Source organism: Meira miltonrushii (assembly GCF_003144205.1).
Source record: "Meira miltonrushii strain MCA 3882 unplaced genomic scaffold FA14scaffold_1, whole genome shotgun sequence".
In the NCBI taxonomy this organism is placed as follows: Eukaryota; Fungi; Basidiomycota; class Exobasidiomycetes; order Exobasidiales; family Brachybasidiaceae; genus Meira; species Meira miltonrushii.
In genome coordinates, this window is record NW_020289943.1 from 930,043 (window position 1) to 954,027 (window position 23,985).

General features: G+C 43.4%; 11 protein-coding genes across 11 annotated transcripts; 7 read left to right on the forward strand and 4 right to left on the reverse strand.

Annotated features, from left to right (window-relative positions):
* Nucleotides 1-424: 424 nt before the first annotated feature.
* Nucleotides 425-2,748, reverse strand: FA14DRAFT_186997 (alpha/beta-hydrolase). The gene has a single exon (XM_025501558.1). The coding sequence runs from the start codon at nt 2,733-2,735 to the stop codon at nt 447-449; it is 2,289 nt and encodes a 762-aa protein (XP_025357128.1). The 5' UTR covers nt 2,736-2,748; the 3' UTR covers nt 425-446.
* Nucleotides 2,749-3,046: 298 nt separating this feature from the next.
* On the reverse strand, nt 3,047-5,975 carry FA14DRAFT_166370 (uncharacterized protein; the record flags this gene model as incomplete). Its single annotated transcript, XM_025500023.1, has 4 exons — nt 5,645-5,975; nt 4,806-5,488; nt 4,571-4,660; nt 3,047-4,543 (listed from the first exon to the last, which is right to left on the reverse strand). Exons 1-4 carry the CDS (start codon nt 5,940-5,942, stop codon nt 3,047-3,049), a joined length of 2,568 nt encoding a protein of 855 aa, XP_025357129.1. The 5' UTR covers nt 5,943-5,975.
* A 125-nt stretch (nt 5,976-6,100) lies between these two features.
* FA14DRAFT_166371 (phosphatidylserine decarboxylase) lies at nt 6,101-7,971 on the forward strand (the record flags this gene model as incomplete). Its single annotated transcript, XM_025500024.1, has 2 exons — nt 6,101-6,385; nt 6,461-7,971. The coding sequence occupies exons 1-2, from the start codon at nt 6,199-6,201 to the stop codon at nt 7,969-7,971; spliced, it is 1,698 nt and encodes a 565-aa protein (XP_025357130.1). The 5' UTR covers nt 6,101-6,198.
* A 173-nt stretch (nt 7,972-8,144) lies between these two features.
* FA14DRAFT_176135 (uncharacterized protein) lies at nt 8,145-11,024 on the forward strand (the record flags this gene model as incomplete). Its single annotated transcript, XM_025500644.1, has 1 exon — nt 8,145-11,024. The coding sequence occupies one exon, from the start codon at nt 8,145-8,147 to the stop codon at nt 11,022-11,024; it is 2,880 nt and encodes a 959-aa protein (XP_025357131.1).
* A 102-nt stretch (nt 11,025-11,126) lies between these two features.
* Nucleotides 11,127-13,483, reverse strand: FA14DRAFT_7322 (uncharacterized protein). The gene has a single exon (XM_025502789.1). It carries the CDS (start codon nt 13,334-13,336, stop codon nt 11,228-11,230), a length of 2,109 nt encoding a protein of 702 aa, XP_025357132.1. The 5' UTR covers nt 13,337-13,483; the 3' UTR covers nt 11,127-11,227.
* Nucleotides 13,484-14,130: 647 nt separating this feature from the next.
* On the forward strand, nt 14,131-15,015 carry FA14DRAFT_183204 (uncharacterized protein). The gene has a single exon (XM_025501293.1). It carries the CDS (start codon nt 14,261-14,263, stop codon nt 14,987-14,989), a length of 729 nt encoding a protein of 242 aa, XP_025357133.1. The 5' UTR covers nt 14,131-14,260; the 3' UTR covers nt 14,990-15,015.
* Nucleotides 15,016-15,462: 447 nt separating this feature from the next.
* Nucleotides 15,463-16,182, forward strand: FA14DRAFT_152255 (uncharacterized protein; the record flags this gene model as incomplete). Its single annotated transcript, XM_025497516.1, has 1 exon — nt 15,463-16,182. One exon carries the CDS (start codon nt 15,463-15,465, stop codon nt 16,180-16,182), a length of 720 nt encoding a protein of 239 aa, XP_025357134.1.
* Nucleotides 16,183-16,493: 311 nt separating this feature from the next.
* Nucleotides 16,494-17,351, forward strand: FA14DRAFT_183209 (uncharacterized protein; the record flags this gene model as incomplete). The annotated part of the gene is made up of 1 exon (XM_025501294.1): nt 16,494-17,351. One exon carries the CDS (start codon nt 16,494-16,496, stop codon nt 17,241-17,243), a length of 750 nt encoding a protein of 249 aa, XP_025357135.1. The 3' UTR covers nt 17,244-17,351.
* A 290-nt stretch (nt 17,352-17,641) lies between these two features.
* FA14DRAFT_152257 (uncharacterized protein) lies at nt 17,642-18,385 on the forward strand (the record flags this gene model as incomplete). The annotated part of the gene is made up of 1 exon (XM_025497517.1): nt 17,642-18,385. The coding sequence occupies one exon, from the start codon at nt 17,642-17,644 to the stop codon at nt 18,383-18,385; it is 744 nt and encodes a 247-aa protein (XP_025357136.1).
* Nucleotides 18,386-18,836: 451 nt separating this feature from the next.
* On the forward strand, nt 18,837-21,113 carry FA14DRAFT_152258 (uncharacterized protein; the record flags this gene model as incomplete). The annotated part of the gene is made up of 1 exon (XM_025497518.1): nt 18,837-21,113. The coding sequence occupies one exon, from the start codon at nt 18,837-18,839 to the stop codon at nt 21,111-21,113; it is 2,277 nt and encodes a 758-aa protein (XP_025357137.1).
* FA14DRAFT_183216 (alpha/beta-hydrolase) lies at nt 21,090-23,581 on the reverse strand. Its single transcript, XM_025501295.1, has one exon. The coding sequence runs from the start codon at nt 23,546-23,548 to the stop codon at nt 21,221-21,223; it is 2,328 nt and encodes a 775-aa protein (XP_025357138.1). The 5' UTR covers nt 23,549-23,581; the 3' UTR covers nt 21,090-21,220.
* Between the last annotated feature and the right edge of the window lie 404 nt (nt 23,582-23,985).

Below are 23,985 nucleotides of genomic sequence, written 5' to 3' on the forward strand. Positions count from 1 at the left end.
GGATATTGAAAAGCCTGGAGAAGGCGCAATCGTGCATGAAGGTGAAATTGGAGTATTAAGCAACGGCTACTAAAAAGACAGTGCAGTGATGAACTGTCCGATGGCCACTTTTGTTGCCGGACTTCCTACGTTGTGAACAGAAGATTAAGCTTTGGCCATTGTATGGACATTGACTTCGATCGAGCTGAATCCAGAGAGTGCAGTCAAGGATGATGTGATGCTTTGTATGCGAAGCTCAGACTCGTGCTGCTGTTTACCCGATGAGCAATATCAAAGGGCTAAGCAAATCTGTACAGTGATTGACCTTATGATGCCGATTAAGTAATGTATCAATATCAATTCGAGCTCTTTCATCTCGCCTTCCGCAAATGAATTAAAGGCGAAACAAGCGGCAGATTGTGCTATGAAAGCAGATAAAATTTCACACTTGAACATTTGTCTATGAATCACTCTACTAATTTCGAGCCGAGTGTATGTGCGGCCAAAGCAAATGCGGTTGCACTACGTTCTTCTTGTGTGTCAGTGCCATTACCTAACAAGATTGGATTCGGATTATTTGGCAAGCTGTATTGCAACTCAGAAACTTGTTTGAAGCTATGCCAAGCCTCTCCTCCGGTGTCTGCATCGCCATCCAGTGGATAAATGAGAATTGTTGGATAGGTCTTTTTGGGATCGATATTGTGTAAAGGCGAATACTCGCGTAACCAATCGAAAGCTTTGGGATCGGAAGGCGAACCAAATTCAGCAGCCCGAGTTGCCTTCTTTGGTGATTGATCAGATCGTAACATATCATACAATCCTTGCGTGCCAATATAAGCACCAATCAATCCTTCGGGAGCTTGATTCACGATTGCTGCGCCTGCTAATGCTGCAGGAGATTGAACGTTGAGAATAACCTTTCCTGGGCTTGTCCATTTTTGATCGATGGCAAATTGGATGACCGAAAGGACATCATCAAATGTGTTTTGCTTGTTTTGCAATTGTCCTGCTTTATGCCAACCTTCACCCATTTCATCACCACCACGTGGAGCGGCAAGAATGTAGACTGCATCATAATTATGCACAAATGCCATATGATGAGAATCGTACCACGTTGGTAAAACATACCCATATGCAGCATAAAAGTTGATTATGACGGGATGCGAGCCATCAAATTTCAAATTTTTACGATGAAGAGCAAAGAATGGCACTTTGACATCTCCTGCTTTGCTTGGGGCTGACAGACGTTGAACGGTGTATGCTGCTGGATCAATGGTGTGGATCTTTTGCTGGTACACCAACTGGTATGAGAATTGATTTGAATCCTTATTCCATTTCAAGTCATAGAGTTGGCCAGGCGAGTTTAAGGCTGAAATTTTCAGATAGACATGAGTTGCAAAGGGAGATGCATGTACTTCATACGAAGTAGACAGAACATCCAAGTCTATCTTTTGAAGTTTCATGCCTGTTTTGAGATTGAAAACATGGAATTCGAGAGCATTGTCTTTCTCGTAAATGATCAAAAGTTTGTCCGTATCGAAGTTCACAAAATATGCAATGCTTGCGTCTAACCTTTGAGGGATAACAACAACACTATCGGCACCTTTAGCGAAAGTACTGAAGCTGCTATCAGTCTTGGTAGCTTTGGTGAAATCGAGTGTAAAGCGAACAACCTGTAGATTTGGTGCATCTTTTGAAGATGTTTGGGAATAGAAATCATTGCCAAAGTTTGTTATATAATTCCAAGAAGAAGCATGATCGGGTGCAATGCAAAGCCATTTCATTGAAGTTGAAACACCTTGATCAAGAGAAGCAACATAAACACTGCTATTGTCAAAACCGTTCACCGTGCCATAAAGCACAAGATACTTTCCATCCTTGCTTACTTGAACCCACCAATCACCTTGATCATCCTTATTTGGCTGGACGACAGTAATATCGTCCTTGCTATCTGTACCTATGACGTGATACTTGACAGATGTATCCGTTCCTTTGTAGAAGAAGCTCTTGCTGTCACCCGACCATGCTTCACTGCCAGCCTGCAAATCAGTAATCACATCTGTGTAGCGACCAAATCCTCCTTCTTGAGTCGGTTTTGATTTATCGGTTAACGGTGAGGAGACGTCGCGAACATACATTTTGCCAATAAGGTTCGTCTTTGTGTCAACGGTTGAGTATAATAATTTTGTTCCATCGGGAGAGATTTGATAATACCAAAGTATTTCTCCGCCTAATAAAGTTTCATCAATGAACACCTTGCCGGGTAAAGTAGCAAAATGATTTTTGGCAGCTTCATCAAGATCACTTTGCTTGGCAATGTGTAACTTTCCGCTCTTGTCGGGACCTTCGTTGGTGTAATAAAGGTATGTAGGATCGCCTTTAGGTCCAAAACCACGAGGAGGTCGAAATGTCTGGGGAGTCGCTTCAGAGATGGCAGTACGCATCGCAGGTAAGTCTTCCAATTTGTCCAAGTATGTCTTGGTGAACGCAATTTGCGAGTTGATAAAGTCTTCTGCATTTGATGTTTCAAACGAATTGTACGGATCTGGAACAGATACATTGCCTTTTGCGGCTTCAGAACGATACTGAAATACTACATCTCCACGATGGACAGGAGGAAATGGTGTCGAGTGCGGATCCCAGCCAGGTGCGTTGCTTTGAACACGTTTGCCAAATGAAGCACCTTTAGCAGGGGCAAACAAAGCTAGGATGACGACAACAAACGAGAGAGCTGTCTTTGAGAGGGGAAAAATCATGACGAAGGAGGAGGATAGAGCGGTAGGAGCTGGGATTTGGTCTCACCTGTAGAAAGAGAGATGAAGTTCGAAGAAGGTCGCTGATTTGCATGCTTTATTCTCAACGAAAGGCAAAATTGCAAGTAGCAAAAGAACAAACGTCCGGAATCATGCTCCCATTTCAGGAACCTGTGAAGTCACAAATTAGAATGTGGAACCATAATTTGATTGCATCATTGTGTATTGTACAACAGAATAACGGAAAAGGCGCAATCGTGCATGCGGATAAAGCGGAGTCGGTATACCTCACGCCGAAAGAATGCCCATGAGCATCATGCGAGTTCTTGTACGATACCAGCTGCTACTGTTTCTCCATGCATTCTTAATAAAATCCTACCCAAATCTCGATTGTTGGCAAAGGTATCGATTGCCAAAGGGGCATTCAAGGTTATCCGAACTTTTGCCGTTGCGCCTCTACTCAACACTCTTGGTTTTGATTTTAGCACAGCACCCGTTTTCATGTCCAAAGTTGCAATCAATTCGCTCACTGTTACGCTAAGATTGGATGAGTGATGATGTAAGTCGAGTGTAGTGCCCGCCAAGATTGGTAAGCTTGGCTCAAATATGAGCAATTGAGCGATGAATGATGTTGCCGTTGGCACAGGCGCAGAAGGTGGGCATAAAATCGCACCAATCGTAATGAAGTTCATCTCAATGCTTGTCATGTATACCGTCACTGATGATCCTGCTACCGCCCAAGGAACACTTTCGCTATCATATTCGATCGCTTTCACAATCCCACTTTCATCCCCTGGTACGATACTCAACCGATCTCCAACCGAGAGAACTCCTGCCAACAAACGGCCTGAGACTCCAATTCCAGATGAGATTGCCGTCTGTCCAGCTCGAAAAACGTTGGTGATCGGCATGCGTAGTGGTGCGTCCAATTGACGTCTTGGTGGCTCTAACGTGTTCAGAATGTCAACCAGAGTTGGTCCAGTGTACCATTGCGAAAGCTTGCCTCCTTCCTTTCTTGTTTCAAGATTTTCACCCACAAATGCACCGCATGGCACCAATCGCACTTTTGAAGCATCGAAACCGCTAGTCGTCAAGAAAGGTCGGATTGTCGCTTCGATCTCTTGGTAACGTGATTGATCAAAATCGATTGCGTCCATCTTGTTCACAACGACTACCAGCTGCTGCACCCCAAGACTGCGGACTAGCAGTGCATGCTCTCTTGTCTGACCGTTAGGTCCAAATCCAGCTTCAAATGCACCCAAGCTTGCATCAATCACAAGCAAAGCAGCATCAGCTTGAGCTGCTCCACTGATCATATTGGGTATGAAATCACGATGTCCAGGTGCATCCAAGAGTGTAAACATTCGATCTTTCGTCGAAAAATGATCTTGTGCAATATCAATCGTCACACCTCTCTCACGTTCTTCTTGACTGGAATCCAATGCCCATGCATATGCAAAACTTCCTTTTCCAATCTTTGCGCTGGCACGTTCGTTATTGGTATATTCTTTGTCGGTTATAGATCCCAATGTGTGCAGCAATCTTCCCATCAATGTTGATTTACCTGCATCCACATGACCTACAACAACCAGATTAAGTCGCTTTTTCGCACTCTCACTTTCTTGCTGTTGTCGATATTCTTCGATGATTCTTTCATGAGCCATTGCAACACGTGGTGTTCCAGGAACACTTGTACCACGAACACTGGCCGTGCCATCTGATCCAATCACACTTCCTGGCTCACGTACTTTGGACAAGCCCAATCCTTCGATATCCTGTCTAAGTTGTGAGACTCGTTCTTCTGGAGCATGCTGTGTTGACAAGTTGTTTGCCGCAACCCGTTGTGGAATCGCACTTTTCGATGGTCCTGCTCTGCTCGGAGTCGTCGTACCTGAGGCTGGTTTCGAAGAAGCTTTTGCTTGTTGCTTCTTTGCTGCATTTTTTATAATGAATAAAGGTGTAATGGTGTAAGTTACTGTGATGCAACATTGTGGAATTTGCAGATCGAGTCAAACAAGCGCAAGCAGATCATCTTTTCTGGGCCAAGTTTGTTCCTTCTCTAGCCTTCAAGACAAGATCGTCTGGGCTTGGCTTTGTGAAAGCCTCCAGATGATCTTTTGCTTGGAAGGGTGATCCGCCAGGCACATCCAGTAGAGATGAATGCTGATCCGCAGTCAGCCTTCCCAACACAGATTCATCGCTAGCTTCACTTGAAGTAGTTGCAGTGACCGGAAAGAGTGAATCGATTGCTTCTCCGTTTGGTAGAGTGTGCAAGCGTTTCTGGCTCTCAGCAACAGAAAGAGCTTTAGCTTCCTCTTCCTTCGAAGGAGCTCCCTTTAGCCTTTGTTCTCTTGCGAGCATGTTCGCCTGCATCTTTTGCTGCAATTTCGTCAGAGGTTTTCCTCCATTCTGGAGGGGAGAACCTTCCGCAGTAGCTGGACTATAAGAAGCTTCTCCTTTTGCCTTGTTCTGACGATTCGAAGCTCTTGCAGCAGCAAGGGCAGCAAGTTTGCTAGGCCTTCCTGCTAAATTGCTTGCTTCTGGTGCATTCTGTGCAGTTGTGCTTGTCTGTTCAGCAGGTCTTTTCTCGCCTCTGCTCTCTGTCTGCACGTCATGCCGCGAAAGACCTGAGGCAAGAGCTCCTCTACCTCTTCCCCGACTTCGCATCCCTATCCGACCTCTCGCACTGCCATTCTTTCTCTCCAATGTGAGTCTTTGCAGTGCAGTCAAGGGAGGTTCAGGTGAGGATGAAGGGTCTTAAACCAGAAAGAGAATGATTCTTGTCAGTCAAAGGAAGAGCAAAGGACGATTCGCATATCCCGAGCAAAGTCAAGGAGGAGCGAAACATTCCCCTTTGCATCCTCCTTTGACCACGATTCGTAGGATTGCAAACACTAAACAACATCACTTACCTGCTTTTCGTTTTTCCTTTTGTTCCCTTTTGCTTCGTTCTTCGACTAGGGTAGCAACGGATTGATCGACGTCAAAATATGCGTCCCAAAGTGTATCTTTCATCTCTCGTTCTGTGAATCCTGATCCACTTCCTGGTTGACCCAATACTTCAACCAATTGCGCCAATGCATCTTCCAATTGCGCCCGATCATCTTCACTTATATCATCGTATGGATTTGCATCTTGAACATCATAATCGTCATCTTCTGCTAATTCGTCGTCTAGGTTTAGATTGCGTACAGCACGATGTCTTGACATTGTTAGGTAGGGTATGGTGTTAAGTGTGAAAAGAAGATCTTCTTCCTGTCAATTGCAACAAGAAGTGGAGTTTTTACAGGGCGTAAGATTGTGTAATTGTATTATTACACCGGCAAACACACGCGCTAACAATTGACACAAATCTTGGCTTCTTCCGCATCCCCACTCGATCGATCAGCCAAAAGAAGAACAATGGAAGCGTAATGGATTAATACATCACCATAAGCCATTCTCCCACCAACACAATCTCCTCAAGATGTCAACGAGACTCGCTCTGATATCAGTGCGTTCTCTCTCAAGGCAGAGCGCCTATCCAGTCGGCATTCATTGTCGTTCAGCATGGCAGCCTATACAACAATCATCTCAATCGATAGCCAACATACGTTCATACTCTTCTCGAAGGGATCCAAATCAAGCAGAACAAGAAGCAAACACAGTTCGTGGTAATCGAGCAGCCAGAGCAAGAACGGAGGCATTCGAAAAAGACATACACTCACAACCTTCAACGGAAGATGCAGAACAAAAAGAAAATGAACAGCATGAAGAATACAAAGAAGGAAGAACATATACCGGAAATACAATGGCAGAAAGGATTTCCAATGCATGGAAAACAACCCCAATCAAATGGTACCCTATCCCTGCTCTTCTGGGAGCAATTGTCTTGGTGGGTATTCAAGCAAGAAGAAATTACGTTGCCGATCGTCAAGGAAGAGGGAAAATAGTTGATGAAAATGGCAAAGTTGTAACAATGTCAGGTCCTTGGACGGTGTATGTATTGGGTGCATTGCCTCTTAATACAATCTCAAGAATATGGGGATGGGCAAATAATCTCACTCTACCTGTCTGGTTCAGACCTTTTGGTTTCAGATTATATTCCCGCATCTTTGGCTGTAATTTGGACGAGATGAAGGATGAAGACTTAACGCATTACAGAAGTTTGGGCGAATTCTTCTATCGTGAATTGAAGGACAATGCTCGCCCGATTGCAGATGCTCCATTGGTCTCACCGGCAGATGGTAAAGTTTTACATTGCGGCTCCATTCAAGGCAGAAGAGTAGAACAAGTAAAAGGTGTCACATACTCTTTAGATGCACTGCTGGGACTCACTTCTGATCCTCAAGGTATTGAGACAAGTGCTAAACCTGACAGCGATTCCGACCATCAAATCACAGATGACAGACAATTTGCAAATGTGAACGGAATCGAATATAGTTTAGAACGTTTGATTGGTGATGAACGTGCTGGATCACAAATACCCCGTGGTTGGACGAAATTGGTCAGTTACAGATGGTGGAAGAGCTGGGTACGATCGGAAAACAAGACGGGAATACCAGCAGGGGGGAAAGGCAAACACGATAGCATAAGAGATGCACACGAGACGGATGATGAAGATGCTGGTGTACCAACACCAGATACGCCGGAAATGATTGGAAAATATGCAAATGTAGCCTATGAGATGGGATCGGGAGCATTACCGCCCATTTTGCAAAGACATTCGCCTGGTCATGAAGGTATTGGATCGGGGAATAAGCTCTTCTTCTGTGTCATCTACCTTGCACCGGGAGATTATCATCGCTTCCACAGTCCAACAAGTTGGGTAGTGGAAAGAAGAAGACATTTCCGCGGAGAATTATACTCTGTTTCGCCATACGTTGCCAGTCGGTTGCCTAATCTGTTTGTCTTGAACGAACGTGTTGCTTTGCTTGGAAGATGGAGACATGGATTCTTTTCAATGATTCCCGTTGGTGCTACAAATGTAGGATCGATTCGAATCAATTTCGATAAAGCATTACGAACAAATGTACGTCAACAAAGACGATTGGCAGGCACGTACAGTGAAGCATCTTACAGTTTAGCATCTAAACTTTTGGGAGGACAACCGCTGCAATCGGGAGAAGAGATGGGAGGATTTTTATTAGGAAGTACGATCGTCTTGGTATTTGAGGCGCCGGAAGAGTTTGACTTTGTTTGTAAGCCAGGTCAAAAAGTACGGGTTGGAGAAACACTCGGAGATATCACACCTCAATAAAGTGTAAAAAATAATAATATAATTTGGAAGAAATGTTTTTTGAATGGTGTGAGAATAATTGAATGAAGTTGAATGATTTTAAGGCACGCGTAACGGTCACTCACTCTCTCTTAAAAGCTTATCCGCGCACGTCCCATTAAACACTTTCTTCTTCTCGCCGTCATCATCAGATCATGTCGACCTATTCGCCCGAAAAACGGCAGAGCAATAGCTCAACGCCTATACGAAAAGGTCGACATGCTAGAACACCAGCAGTGACGGGAAGTGGTAGTGATGCTGGAAGGCATCTATCCATAGGAACAATCAACGCATTACCTTCTTCAACTATGGGATTACCGCCTGGTGTGGACCCATTACGATTGGACGCAGATGAAACGTTTACACGATTTGGAGTGAGGGAAGTACAATCGATCGAAGCAAGTTTACGTACATCTCACGATGCTCTGACTTCTAGATTGCGTGTTCTCGTTTCGGAACGATATCGAGATATGTTGGGAACGGCAAACACACTGATCGATATGAGCTCAAGTTCGTCAAATCTGGTGGAGAGATTAGAGAGTGTGATGAAAGGGATACATAGTGCATCTGCAAATACAGGTAGCTCCACAGATGGACTGACAGGTCTGTTATCTCCAGTAGAAGAGAAAGACGTAGAGGCTGTATCGGGTGTTGCACAAGAACGACATATCGACTTATTCGCCATCGCAGCAGCAACAAAGTTGATCGCCGAAGCACCAGATGAAGTTTGGACGTCAATCGACTCAGCAATGCAGACGAGAAATGGTCATCATGCACTATCTCCAAATTCAGCTGGATCAAGTAAGAGGAGTATGTTGCAAGGCAGAGATTTGAGTGAATATCAAGCAGCAACAAATTTGCGTGCGATTTGGTTCTTTGTGCTTTCGAATGCATCTTGGTCATGGCTGCAAGAGAAACATTCCAGCACGTATGATAAAGATGTCCAAGACCTTTTTCCGTACATCTCTCGTCAACACTCTGCTCTGATGCCAATGAAGAGCTATCTCTCCAATGCAGCAGAGGCTGGGTTGTCGGATTGGATGGAGGAAGGGCATGGTGATTGGGTCCACTCATCTGCAAGTTATCTCGCTACTATCACATCACTAATAAGTCTTTGTCTGCTTGAAGGACATCCGGTTGAGCATACCTTTTACCTTGAGAAGAGAAAGGATACGCTCATCTCTCGTCTCAGATCTTCGCGAAGAAAGGCAAGCAATGATGAACTGATCGTCTTTGTTGTTCGATATATCGCCGACACATTGATACACTCACTCCGGGCATTTTCAATAAGCACCAAAGAGCAGAATTCACACTTGACAAGGCTGTGTGACATGCTGAAAAGCTCCGATCAGGACAGAGTCTCGTTTCCGCCAAGCGGTCTTTCGGTTCTCTTGACTTTACCATCAGCAGCAATCCTCTCGAAGCATTTGCCGGAGGAAATCCTTGCGTATTCGCCTGACTTGAAGGCTCACTCTACGAGTAAGAATGAAAACATCTTGCAAGAAACCAAGAAGTGGTCCAGCAATCTTCGGGATGAATCATTAAGCCAAGCTATACCGACCATTATCGAGAAGTTTAGCACAGTTGCCAAGATTGGCGAAATTCAGGGAAAGATTTGGAGTGTATACGATAAATGTTGCGCAGAATCGGCGGCTTTGTGGGGAAGCTCAGATACAGAGATAGGTCAGGTGGTGCAGGATGAATTGTCAAAGCTTGTTCAGCATATCGATACATTGCTAGTCAATCGTTTGAAGCAAATTTGCAAATTATCAGGTGAAGAACTCTCATCGTCTTTTGTTAGTAGTACATCGGATGCATTACAGGCGCTGAAGAATGATAGCAATGCAGAAGCCAGCATGGATCTTGACTCGACACGATTCTTATTTGAGACAAGTACTGCATCTGATGCATCTTCGTTGGAGTCCCTCGAGCAACGTCTAAGAACAAGGACAAAGCAGGTGCAGGAGATTATATCCTTGGCAGAACGACGTGCCGAATTGTTTGCCAGCGAAACGAAAGCTTACACTACTGCCATTCGACGTAGTGAAGAGAAAAGAGCTAGAAGAAAGGCAAAAGAGGAGCAGAATGGAAATCAACTACCCGGGTCCAAGAGTGCAAAACGAAAAGAACAAGATGATATCTCTGCAAGCTTTGAGATATCGTTACATACGGCAAAGAAATCGATCGCCGAAGGTTTGCAGGCAGCAAGCGGAAATTTGAATCATTTACCTTCCAATTTGTTCTTGATTCGGCTTATAGTCGCACTGCGACGTAGTTCCATTTTCACCGCTGCAAGTGTTCGATCGCAGAAAACGGATGGCATCCCATCGAAGGAGGAAGACCACTTTTTGCAGAGCTTGGAAAAAGTGCAAAAGGGACTCATCTCCAGTATTTCTGATAAGATGGTGAAAGAAGCATTAGAAATCTTCAATGAACGGATAGATGGAATAGCGCCAGAACATAGTGAAGGATTGCCTGTCTTCCCATCTTCTAGCCTGCTAGACGCTTTGTCGTTGTTATCACGCAGTTCCCAATCGGTCGGCATCGGATATCGTAGCGAAGAGACAAAATTGCGCAAGGAATTGATGATTTCGTTCTGTGCAGGGTGGCTAAAAATTGATCAGTACACATCGCAAAGTCAACGTTTGTTTGATTTGGAGCTCTTACAAGTCATTCTCGGATTTGGAAGCGATTTGAAGAATGTTGTGGATGTGTCACTGAAGCATCTCGGGGACGAGTTGAAGAACCTCAAAGAGAATATATTGTCTGCAAGTGGTATCGATACTAAACAATGGTCGCAACACACCTCGACCCATCTACCGCCAATCTTATCGCGCATTCGCTTAATCATTGCTTCGATCATCGTCAATGAAGGTGTTTATGTTCGTGCAATGAAGTCGAATACGTCTACATCTTCCAATTCCACTGGCACTTCTATACCCAGCCAAATCCCTCCTTTGCCGTTGTTGCAACTAGCAAAAGCAAGAGAGTCTGTACCGCGCATCAGACCTAGGGTGATCACTTCATCTCGATAGACTATTTAGTCATTACATGTATCACTACTGCAATAGAAAAGTTCTATCTTTTCACGCCAAAAGTCTGAATGCAGTATTCATTAATTCCAAACAAGATTACAGGAAAAAAAGTTCTTCATTTCGAGTAAAGAGATGAGAAAGTAGAAGTGGTATAATGAAAAATAGCAAAGGGATATCGTTCATCGAAATCATCCGTCATCCTTTTAAACGCGATTGGTAATCTTGCCAAACAATTTACGTTTACCAGCTTTGACCTTTTCACTACCTTTTGCTTCGGTAGTGTTGTCGGTGCTGGTTACTGGTACAGGAGCAACAGATTCGAGTGTTTCCGTCGTCGAGGCAGGCTTTGCTGGCACAGGTGTGGGTGCAGCTGGTGTAGAAGGTTGCGGAGCTGGTATTTCCGCAGGTTGATCTTGCCATTCGATTCCATCATTTTCTGCAGCAGGCGTTGGCGCTGGAGCATCACCGACTGCGGGTAAACCTAATCTACCACTGCCCAATGGATCACCAGAAATCGTATTGTCGTCATCCTTTGGTGATTCTGGAGCTGGTGTTGGTGCAGGGGTAGCAGGCTGTTCGGTTGCGGGTGCATCAGGCAACGTTGCATGTTCTTGTGGTGGTTGTGCTGGAATTTCAGGAGTTGTAGGCTCAGCTGGTGCCGGTTTTGGGTCTTCTGTCTTGGGCTCTCCCGCGGTTGGATCTTCTGGCTTAGGGTCTTCCACGGTCGGATCAGCAGGAGCTGGAGTGGATGGAGTTGGTTCTGCCGGTTGAGGTTGTTCAGGAGCAGGTGTTGTCGGTTGGGCGTCTCCATCAGTAGGTTGAGAAGGAGCAGATTGATCACCATCTCCACCTGTTTGTGGCTCATTAGCAGGAGGTTGAGTGGTGGTAGGAGTACCACTAGGAGTACCATCACCGTTCTGATCACCATCTTCACCTGTTTGTGGCTCATTAGCAGGAGGTTGATTGGTGCTGGGAGTACCACTAGGAGTTCCATCGCCGTTCAGATCACCATCTCCGCCCGTTTGTGGCACATTAGCCGAAGGTGGAGTGGTGGTAGGAGGACCATCAGGTGTACCATCACCATTTTTATCTGGCGGTGCAACGGCGGCATCCCAAGTATGTGGAATTAAAGCGATAGGCAATAACCAAGTTGCGGATAATTCAACGCCTTGACCTGTATTGAAAGATTTAATTTCTTTCCAACTCCAACCGATAAATGTTGAAATATAACTTGTACTTGGAGCAATTGCTTTTAAAACCAACAATGCAGCTTGCAATGCAACAGGAATGGGTAAACTACTTGCTTTATCCAAGATTGTCGTCAAAACTGTATGAATAAGGTTTGCAATCTTTTCTGCTTGTTCAACATCTGAATCAAATGCAGGAAAAACAGCTTGAGGAATATAGATCGTATAACCCCACCAACTTGCACGAATGCTGACTTGGGTCGTTGAAGGAACCCAAACACGTTTTGATCCTTCGGGTTTAGGCTTGCTGACCTTACCTGCATCTTTGTCATCATCCTTCTTTCCCAGGTAAGGTACCCAAGAAGGCCATTGCCATGCTTCGATGGTAGGAGTAGTGTATAATGCCAAAAAGGAAGCAACACTAACATTTGCAGGTTGTTCATTTGACCAATCATCCCACTTGTATGTTGTTCCAGCACCAATGGCGGTAAATAAAGCGGATTTATTACCGTTATAATAATGATGCGTATCTAACACATTTGTTGGAATTACGCAAGATTTTGTTAATTCGACATTCTTTCCGTCTAAATCACATGTGAACATGATCGTTGACCATAATCCATCATCACCTTTATCATCTTTAGTGGCGGAAACGGCTTCAATCTTTCCGTTTGGAGAAACGGGCGGAACTGCAAAAACTGCAGTTCCCGAAGGTAAACTATCTAAAGCGGACCAAACCGTTCCAACGCCTGTCCATGGCTTTTGTTGTTGTGGTTGTGATTGATCTTCTTGTTGTTGTATAGATGCAATAACACCTTTAAACCAACCTTTGTCTTTCTTTTGAGAATCTTTTTGGATTTGTTGACGTAATTCATCACAACGCATCAAAGAGCCATTTGATAAACATTCAATCAAATCTGCCGAAGATACTTCAGAGTAAAATGGTGGTCCGGGTTTGAGTAAACTTGCAACTTTTTGACTGACTTGTTGAGGAGATAATAATTGAGTCTTTACATTAAAGTTGATCAAACGCGAAGGAGGATTGAGAAAAGCTGACAGAGCGGCAGGCTTTTCGTCTTGAGTAAGAGCATCATTTGCTTCTTTCTTGCTGAATGGAACTTGCATTATGGAGATTGGTATAATTCGTTAATTCGTAAGAAAGTTTCGTTATAGATCGTTAAATTAGGCCGTCGTGAGGTACTCTTTTGACAAGTACAAGCCAATCGTGAAGGTGGGGATTTATTTGTGATTGTGTTTGTAAATGTTGCATTCTTATACCATTACCGGTGTCTTGTAATGCACGCTAAACGATGTCTTTTGACATGTGTCACTTCCCCTAAGACAAACAAATGACAAACATTCGGGAGGATCGTCCGTACGTAAGAAGAATGATGCTAAAAGGAAAGGAAATGCTTTAGTTTAGTCAAGTGTAAATGCGGAGAAGATGCATGCACTGCACAAAGAATGGATGAACCCCTGAGTGAAAGCCACTAAGTCAATCAGGAGTATACGCGGTTGGTTCGCGCACGCACGCGTTGTTTAACAAACAATACAACAACAACAAGCTAAACTATCATTCTTTAGGGGCTGATGGCTACTACAAGAAAGGGGTTGCGGGAGTTATATTACATGCTGTGTGTATACATGATGGTGATGGGAAAATCCCAAAAAATAAACATGACGGTGACCTCCTTTAAGCTATATGAAGGGGTTCACTAACACCACCTTATCTCACCAAGAGGGTTGCTAATAACACGTGCTCATAAGCACTCTTCACGGCATCAGGGGTATAACCGTTGTGAGAGGAGAGGGAGAGATGTAATACCTCTTACGTCTTGTCATGCCAAGCAGAATGATTGTTATAATATACCCTCTTTAAATATTAAGACCCTTTCATTGCTGACCATTCAGCTAGACTACTCCGCTTCATAAATATTCCATATAGAATTCCACAAAGGAGTAAGGAAACAATATGAAGTGAAAACGTAACGTGTATTGTTTCATCCTTTTACATCCATCTTTCATCTCTCAGCTCTATTCACTATCAATATGAGATTCACTTCCCAATTTCTGCCTTTGATGGCTTTACTGATGGCTTCTACAGTCCTCTCTAAAGATGGTCCAAAGATGTCAGCCGGTTCAATAAAGCAAGGTAGTGATGATCAACCAGACTATCTCTTTTATGGTGCAAGCTCGAGTGGAGGAGGAGGGTCGATGGAAAAGAATGATGCAACGATCTCAAAAGCTATGGGTTGGGGTCAAAAGTTTACCATTTTGCAATTCAGTAAAGATGAACCAGGATTTACCGATCCAAATACGTTTTCAATTCCAAGTATTTCTCAATACGAAGCTAGACAAGGTATTCCTGCAGGAACAAATTTTTTCTTAGGTTGCTATGATGATGACTTGTTCAACAAGCAACACGCCTTGAACGTTGCATGCTCCAAAAAACCAGGTTGTACTACTGCTTACATGATAACAATTCTTTGGGGAACGCTTGGCAAAATGGATTTCAAGAAAGATAGAACACTCTTAGCATCTTGTGGAATCGTGAAAGTGGACGGAGGAAGTTCTTGTAACTTTCCTGATTCTCCTGCTTGCCAAGTTAGCTTATTCCGGGATTTGTCCTCTCAACGATTTTCCGGTCTTTATTCATCCGGTGAAGCCCTTCAAGCTGGCGTTGCAAGCTCCACTGAACAAGTTGCAAGCGCTCTTCAAGCTTTTGCTGCAAAGACTAAACAACGTATCACTTTGCCATCTGGCTCTCAGACTAGTTGAGCAAATGAGTCTGCCTTAAATGAAGGGGGTGGCGGGAATATTTTACTCGCTGTATTTTTATATGATGGTGATCGGAGAATCACAAAAAATAACCATGATCGTGACCTCCTTTATGCTATATGAAGGGGTTCACTAACACCACCTTATCTCACCAAGAGGGTTGCTAGTAACACGTGCTTATAAAATATCATCACGGCATCAGGGGTATAATCGTTGTGAGAGGAGAAGGAGAAATGTGATCAACTCTTACGTCTTTTCATGTCGAGCGAGTGGTTTTTCAGATGGCTCCTTATTAAAATAAAGTCCCTTCATTCCTGAACACCTAAATAGACTATGTCACCTCCTGTTTACTCTGTACAGAATTCCGCAGAGGAGTTGGGACATGGTATAAATAACATGAATATAACATTGATTGAATTTAGCTTTCAACCAACTTTGTACTTCCATATCTACTCACTGCCACTATCAGAACCATGCTCCACTTTTTGCCTCTCATAGCCTTACTCCTGGCTTCTACAGTCCTCTCTAAAAATGCTTCAATGAAGTCAAGCGCTTCATCAAAGCAGGGCAGTGATGATCAACCAGATTATTTGTTCTATGGAGCCACTTCAACCGGAGGAGGACGTTCGATGGAAAGAATGGATGCAACAATCTCACAAGCTATGGGATGGGGTCAAAAGTTTACCATTTTACAATTTAGTAAAGATCCACAGGCTTTTTCCGATCCAAATACGTTTTCAATCCCAAGCCTTTCTCAATACGAAGCTAGACAAGGTATTCCCGCAGGAACAAATTTCTTTTTGGGTTGTTATGATACAGACTTGTTTAACAAACAGCATCAATTGAACGTTGATTGTTCCAAAAAACCAGGTTGTACAAGTTCTTATATGGTTACAATCCTTTGGGGAACGCTTGGCAATATGGATTTCAAAAAGGACAGAACACTCTTAGCATCTTGTGGAATTGTTAAAGTAGATAGTGATGGTGTTTGCAATTTCCCAAACGATCCAGCTTGCAAAGTTAGCTTGTTCCAGGACTTGTCTTCTCAACGATTCTCAGGTCTTTCTTCTTCCGGTGAGGCCGTTCAAGCCGGCGTTGTAAGCTCCACTGGACAAGTTGCAAGCGCTCTTCAAGCTTTCGCTGCAAAGACTAAACAACGTATCACTTTGCCATCTGGCTCTCAGACTAGTTGAGCAAATGAGTCTGCCCTGAATACTCTGATGTGCGCCCTTCATTTGTAGTGCCAATTTATGAACTCTTTCTTAAATTATACAATGATCGTGATCATTGCAAAAAAATGAGCTTTACAATAAACAAATTGTGGCGGCGTTCAGATTTTTACACAAAAGCGGGCCGCTTTTATCACCTTCGACTCTAGATATGAGCGAAAGCGGCAGCGGAACGGGTGATTCACTTTAGTGCTGGTCATGTGCAAGGGTATAAAAATGGCTCTCTATTTCTACTTTGCGTTTGATTCATTCACCTCCCACATCCATCAACAAAGATGCGACTCAAACTTATTCTTGCTTCTCTCTTGGCTTTGTCTGCTTCAAAGGCTATTGTTTCAGCAGCAAAACTTGAAACAATTCATGCTCGTAGCGGGACTTCCAACGATGATCCAGGCAGCGTAAATGATATTTTATATTTCGGTGCCGGTCCTAACGGTGAAGGTCATTCAATGCTGGGAAATGATGCAATCATTGGTCAAGCAATGAGTTGGGGAGTGAAATTTTACTTTCAAAAATTCGTCGATATTAAAAAACTTGCTAAATTTGGCCTAGATGATCCGAATGCCTTTCGAGTTCCAAGTGTACAAGAATACAACAACAATGTCGAATTTCCTCAAGGCACAAGCGTAATGTTGAGCTGTTACGATCAATCTTTATTTGATACACAAGCCAAACTGAACAAAGAATGCGCCCAAGATCCAAAATGTAAAAAAGCTTATATTGCTGCTTCTCTTTGGGGTACAATTGGTAAAATGGATTTCAAAAAAGATGCAATCGTACTTCGGGCATGTGTTTTACTCGTCGTTGATACAAGTGGCGATTGTGGCTTCCCTGACTCTCCTTCTTGCAAAACAAAGGTGTATCAAGATCTTACCAAACAAACAGATGCAGGCAGCGTTAAAGACGGCGACATTGTAGAATTTGGTCCTGCAGGCAGCATAAAGCAAGTTACAAGCGTTTTGCAAGATTGGGCAAAGAAGAACAAGCAACAAATCACATTGCCAGACGGTAATACGACTAAGTAGCGCTCAGGCACACATGCTTCATCCTAACACACTCTACTGCTTTTCTTGAGCTCCTTAGTCAATCTCTTTTGCTTCTTATTCCTTGTTTTCGCACCAAGAGTAATGATTCATTTTTCGTATGAGCCGTGTCTGTGCTTGGTTGTAAAGGGATGAGAATGCTTTTATGAACGGAGGGGTGCAACATATTTACTCCTTGTATGCTAAGAGGGGTGTATACTTCCGCTATTGCGATAAAGAAGGGCAAAGTATGCCATATTAAGGGCGCCTGCTATCCCTATTAGGAAGGGAGCTGAACAAACTTCGACCGTCTCCATCGGAATACACAGAAAGGCAAGGTATAAATGGTTGCTTTTTTGCCCTTCTCAACGTCCTTTTTCTCCCATACATTCAAACAAAAGATGCGTAATTCTTTGGTAGTAAAGCTCGCCTTGGCTTTGGCTTCCGCTTCAATGGCTTCGGCGGGTATTGGCTCATCATTAGCTGGTCCAGAAGCAGGTGGAGGAACGGGTGACCACTCTGACTATATCTATTATGGTGCTGATGTTAACGGTGGCGGTCGTTCGATGTTGAGAAATGATGCCGTTATCGGTCAAGCAATGGGTTGGGGTGTAAAATTCACATTCCAGAAGTTCAATGACCAAGTTCGTACAAAGTACAATCTCGCTGATCCTAATTCGTTCCGAATTCCAAGCGTTGCAGAGTACGATAACAAAGCTGATTTCCCTCAAGGTACAAGCGTTATGCTTAGCTGCTATGATAATGATTTGTTTAATACTCAACATGGACTCAATCAACAATGCGCAAAAGATCCAAAATGCAAACATGACTATATCGTAGCTGCTTTGTGGGGAACGATTGGTAGCATGGACTTCCGTAAAGATGGAATTCTATTGAACGCTTGCGTGCTTCTTGAGATTGACACTGGCAACGGTTGTGGTTTCCCCAATAGTCCTGCTTGTCATCCAAGAGTGGTCAAAGATCTTACACAAGAAACTAATGCCGGAAGTGTTAGTGAAGGCAGTATAGTCACTTTTGGTCCAGTAAGCAGTATCCCACAAGTGACATCTGCGCTTAAAGATTGGGCAGCAAAGAACAATCAGCAAGTTACATTACCTGATGGTTCCATCACCGGCAAAAAGTGACAATTTCCATATCAACGCCTCCCCTCAGTAACCCTTTGATCAAAGTCGTTAGTCATACCCCAACAGCATCATATTAAGTCGTATTGCTTTTCGTAGACGCTTTCAATTGTCACATTTTGGCCGCACTCTGATTGCTTGAATTAATCCGTGAATTTGATAATATTACACGATAGTCACATCCGAATGCACGATTGCGCCAATCCCGCATTAATGATGATCACAAGATTTCTATACACGGCCCGCCATTGCCTATCTTCAGAGGAAAGAAAGGTACCGAAATCTATTTAGCCCCACATGTTAAAAAAAAAAATCAGACAAATAGGACGAATGACAGAGCATGCAAGGTGGTATGAAGCCGTCCTTTATCGACTTAGTTTGCTCGATACCAGCAATGTAGAGACTTCAACCTTTTTCCCTTTCATTCACCATTCTCCTATCATCTCTAGTGACTATGTTAATTCATAATCCCAAGAAATTCCTCTCGCTTGCGACTGTCACTTTTGCCATTTTTACTGTCGTTCAGAGTGCTTCGCTCAGCAAGCGAATCCAATCCAATGCTCCTGGCTGGGATCCACATTCAACATCGTTTCCTTCAGTTCAATGTGGAGATGTGGTGTTCCAGTATCGCTCTGAAGCCGCAAAGGGCAATGTCTCAATACCTGATCCATACAATTGGTTTGAAACATCAAATGCGAGCGATTTTGTCAATGCGCAACTTGCCTTCACCAAGACCTACGTGGATAAATTAGAAGATTTGGATGTCATTCGTTCTGTTATCAAAGATACAGATGCATACTTTCCATTGTATGCGCCTACTGCTTTTGGACTCGCTGATGATCCAACATATCATTACTACTTCAAGGACAAAGGTGTAAAATTTTGGCGTTCGTATATCTGCAAACAAAAAGATTTGGATGAAGCTGCTCGTACCAATTTTACACCTTTGCCTGGTAAAGTCTTAATTGATGATAGTCTCTTGAAGGGTAAAGTTACTCGTCAACAAGAAATCTCACCTGATGGCACCAAAGTGCTGTACAGCGTCATTGATCCTGTAACATATGGCGATTCCCGAGTCTACGTTCGTGATGTTTCAAATTCTCTCAGCGACAAATCGCAAGAAGTGCAAGAAGGTGGTTATGGCCATTATCCTGACGTTGTATCTGGTCACTCTGAGAGTTGGTCAGGTGATAGCAAGAGCTTTTTCTATACGAGTCCTGACGGTTCCGTTCGTCATCATGTCCTGGGCGCAGATGTCAAAGATGATCCTGTATTGGTCAAACCTAACAAAGATGGTAAAACGAATTGGTGGACTGATATTTCAGACGATGGAAAATATGTTTTCGTCTCTGGTCAAGAAATTGAACGATCATACGAAGCTAGACTCGTATTTGCCGCTTCGCTAGATCAACAAATTAATGGTCCCATCAAATGGCTTCCAATCGCAAACGGTCATGATTCCGCTTGGGATTATGCAGCAAGCGTAGGTGACAGCATCTACTTCCAAACCACAAAGGGTGCACCAAACTTACAAATCGTTCGCTTCAATCTTGATTTCTCTAAGGCAGTCTTGACAGATGATTTTAGCATCTTCACACAAGGAGCTGAGGGTGTAACAGTAATCCCTGAAAGGCCTGACGCAAAGATTGCAAGCTACGCACCGTATGACAAAGATAAAATACTGCTTGTGTATAACAAGGATGACGCAGTAGAACTGATTGCTTTCAGCCTCACAACAGGTGCTCAACTTCAAAAAGTAGCATTAGATACATTGTCCACCTCGGCATGGCTTCAAGGATCTTCCTCAAGCACAGACGTATATGTGCAAATTACGTCTCTGAATACACAAAGCAAATTTTATCATCTGAAGTGGGATCGCAATGCAAAAAGTTTCTCCTCTCAATTAGCATTTGAGCAAAAGAGTGGGACCGTTGATCCGGACAAGTACATCGTTGAACTTCAATGGGCGCCGAGTAAAACGGGAAATGTCACGGTCCCATTCTATATCCTGCGTCGTAAGGATTTGAAGCTTGACGGTTCTCATCCTGCCCTTATCAACTTTTTTGGTGCTATCGACTACAGTCTTCCTACGCATTTCAATCCTAATCACTATGCATTTGTTCAAAATTATGATGCAGTGTATATTCTCGCCGCACCACGTGGTGGTGGTGAGCTGGGCGATGATTGGCACAAAGGCGGGCAATTGAAGGACAAACAGAACACATTCGATGACGTCCGTGCAGTTATTGATTATGCTATCGATCAAAAGTGGACAAGTCCGGGTAAAGTGATTATCAAAGTTGAATCTCACGGAACCGTAGCAGGCGCAGCAGTTGTCAATCAAGCTCCTGAAGGCTTGATTGGTGCATTTATTGGTAGTCATGGATATTTCGATTTGCTGCGAATTGAGCAATCAAAGTACAAAGACAAACTTGTCCCCGAATACGGTTCACCATCTGATCCTAAGGCCTTTGACTGGTTACGTAAATATTCTCCCTTGCATAACATTAACCCTAAGAAGGCTTATCCAACGATCCTAATCTTTCCTTCCGATGATGACAGTGAAACAGAGGCTTGGCATAGCTACAAGTACATCTCTCAGCTGCAATATGAATTGCCCAACAATCCAAGTCCGCTTTTGTTGGGCAATAATACCGGCTTGCAATCTGATCGTGATGCAGTTGCGTTTGCTCTTGTTGCGCATACTCTCGGCTTAAAGCGTGTAAACTGACGTATGAACGATGATATTATGTGAAATTGATATTATTCCAACATCCACATGAAGACACGGCAGTATGATGTTATGAAGCAAAAGGAGTGTGAAAGGTTTTTGATGAATCATCTGTACTTTGTCAAACCCAAAGCAAGTTGAACAAAACATTCTTGATGGAAGTTTTTGATGATAGCAGTGTCTTGGTTATTGCCAACGTCGCTATGACCAGCACTTTTGGCAATGTGCATTAGTAATGGGTTTGGGCTGTTGGGATAGCTGAATTGAAGTTGTGCTGTAAATTTTAGAGCGTGAGCAATAACGACTCTCTGATCCGAATCAGAAGCTGTCACCAAGATTGGAGGATAGACTTTTTGTTCCGTTGCATCGATATTCTGTAACGGACTCCAAGATCTTATAACATCAAACTCTGTTGCGTTGTGTGGATTGCCAAAGTCTTCGTATTGAGATGAACCAGCTCTACTACGATCGATCAGAAACCAATCCAAAGGAGGTAAATCAGATAGGACAGCACCAAAAGTATTGGGAGGTGCTTGTCGGGCAATAACGGCTGCGTTGAGCCCGCCGGCGGAAACACCTTCAGGAACAACTTTTCCTGGTGCTGCAATTTTGCGTTTTACCAAATCTTGTGCCACTGCAATAAGATCGTCGAAAGTGTTTTGCTTTCTCATCCCCTCTCCAGCTATATGCCAGTCAGCTCCTTTATCACCGCCACCACGTGCACCAGCATAAACCAGGACGGCATTGTAGCTGTTCATGAATGAATAATGCATAGGATACCAGAATAGGTTTTCAACATCTCCATAAGTGGCATAGAAGTGCATCATTGCTGGAGCGGTGCCATCCCTTTTTGTGTCTTTGTGATGAACAGCGTAATATGGTACCTTTGTTCCATCTTTACTGGTTGCCTCCAACTCCTCCGTCATAAAATCGCCAGGTTTTGTACCTTTTACCGTTTCGATGAAAAACGTTTTGTCAACGACTTTTGTTCCGTCCCATGTGATTTGAACACATTTTCGAGGTGAATAAGGACCCCAATAGGCCAATACAATGTTCTTACTGCCTGAATCGGCATAGATCACTTCATGTGCTGTAAAGGTTTCATTTGGTAAAACTTGCTGGATCAACTTTCCGGTGAGAAGGCTATAGAGATAAAGAGTGTATTTTCCGTTCTCAGTCATCACATAGACAACCTTGTCGTTGTCGAAAGGCACCGCAAAATTTAACAAAGCGTCCTTACGAGCTGGAATAACGTCGACCGGATCAACATTGTCATTCAAATCTTGTAACTTGTTTACAACACGCGCTTTACTCCAATCCATCTTGTATTTGACAGTCTTATAATTTGGAGCATCATGATCACTTTGAACATAAAGATCATCACCAATAGTAGTAATTGCCGTAAGGTCATCTTCTTGGGTAGGAACGATTGAGATCCACTTCATTTTATCTGAGAGTGTTTGTTCTAATGGCCTGGTTGCATAAATCGAGGTCTGTCCTGCACCTTTTGAATTGACCAGAACAAGCCATTTGCCGTCTAAACTTTCAACTATACTGTAGAAACTATCTTGACTTGGATCAGCATGTACAAGCAGAACATCTTTTTCATAAGCTGTTCCTAGTTTGTGATAACGAAGCACTGATCCGATATCCGTATTCGTTCCACCTTCTGGATCATTCACTTGTACATAGTAAAATCCTGCATTGTCAGAGCGCCACATTATATGTCCATCACCACGTGGAACAGCCTCTGGTAACCGACCATCACCGCCTGGCGTCTTGCTATATTTCAGGAATGGGGAAGTGGTTTTCCGAACATACCATGTGCCTACATCGGCATCAGCATCAATGACAAGATAGGCCAAGTAAAGACCATTAGTTGAAAATTGATATGTTTGTATGCTTGCTGTACCATTGACCGATAATGCACCTTCATCAAAATATTTATGACCGGGAGGATTGGCGAAATTGGTCTTTCTTCCTGCTTCCATTTCTTCAGGTGTGGCGATGTAGTATGTTTTACGGCTTTCACCAATTCTTTGCAAGCTGAAGAAGTAGAAAGGATTAATTGCGTTATCCAAAAACGTGATATCAAAATAACTGTTGTAATCAAAAGCATCTTTGATCGATTGAGTGATCGATTCGGCATTTGTGCATTTGCTCATATACTTCTCCGTCAATGCTTGCTGATCAGCAGCAAATTCTTGAACTTCTTTAGTGGTAGTGTATGGTTGCTCAAGCCAGAAGTAAGGATCTGGAAAAGTGACATTTCCATGTGCTTTTGCTGATCGATAAGTCCATGTTTTGTCCACTCGTCTCGCTTTGGGGAATGGCGTGTCCTTCGTACTCCAACAGGGTGCCTTGTTCGCAAATGAATCGATGACAAAGAGCGAAAGTAGGAGAAGCCCGGAAAGCATCGTTTTTAAGCTATGCATGTTGGATGCACTGGAGTGAGAAGGTTCTTGAATGAGAAAAGTAGCTTTCATTTTATATATTTTGATCAAACACTACTTTTCCTGATCCGCTTAATTTTGGGTCTGCTCTTCTTTAATCTGAGAAGCGGCGGACCCGCAATTATTCTGCAAAGAAAGCGGAAGGTAAATAAGAGCTGAATTAAACTTTTTTATAACTGCATCGTGAGAAACTTTAAAGTAGCTGCTCTTGAAATTTCACTAGTAAGGAGGTCACGTTGAGTACAATGCAAGTTATATATGCACGTACATTAGGGTATTGATACCGCAAACTTAGTGCTGAAAGGTCACAGAAGTCAGTGGAAGGATGTGCTTTTAAACGAAATAGTGGAACCTACTGAGCCGTAGCGGAGGAAGCGGTTGATCATACAGAGTTTATATTAGTCTCGGCGCCATGATAA

Coding starts and splice junctions, on each gene's coding strand:
- FA14DRAFT_183216 (XM_025501295.1), bottom strand. CDS start 23,548: ATGCATAGCTTAAAAACGATGCTTTCCGGGCTTCTCCTACTTTCGCTC.
- FA14DRAFT_186997 (XM_025501558.1), bottom strand. CDS start 2,735: ATGATTTTTCCCCTCTCAAAGACAGCTCTCTCGTTTGTTGTCGTCATC.
- FA14DRAFT_7322 (XM_025502789.1), bottom strand. CDS start 13,336: ATGCAAGTTCCATTCAGCAAGAAAGAAGCAAATGATGCTCTTACTCAA.
- FA14DRAFT_183204 (XM_025501293.1), top strand. CDS start 14,261: ATGAGATTCACTTCCCAATTTCTGCCTTTGATGGCTTTACTGATGGCT.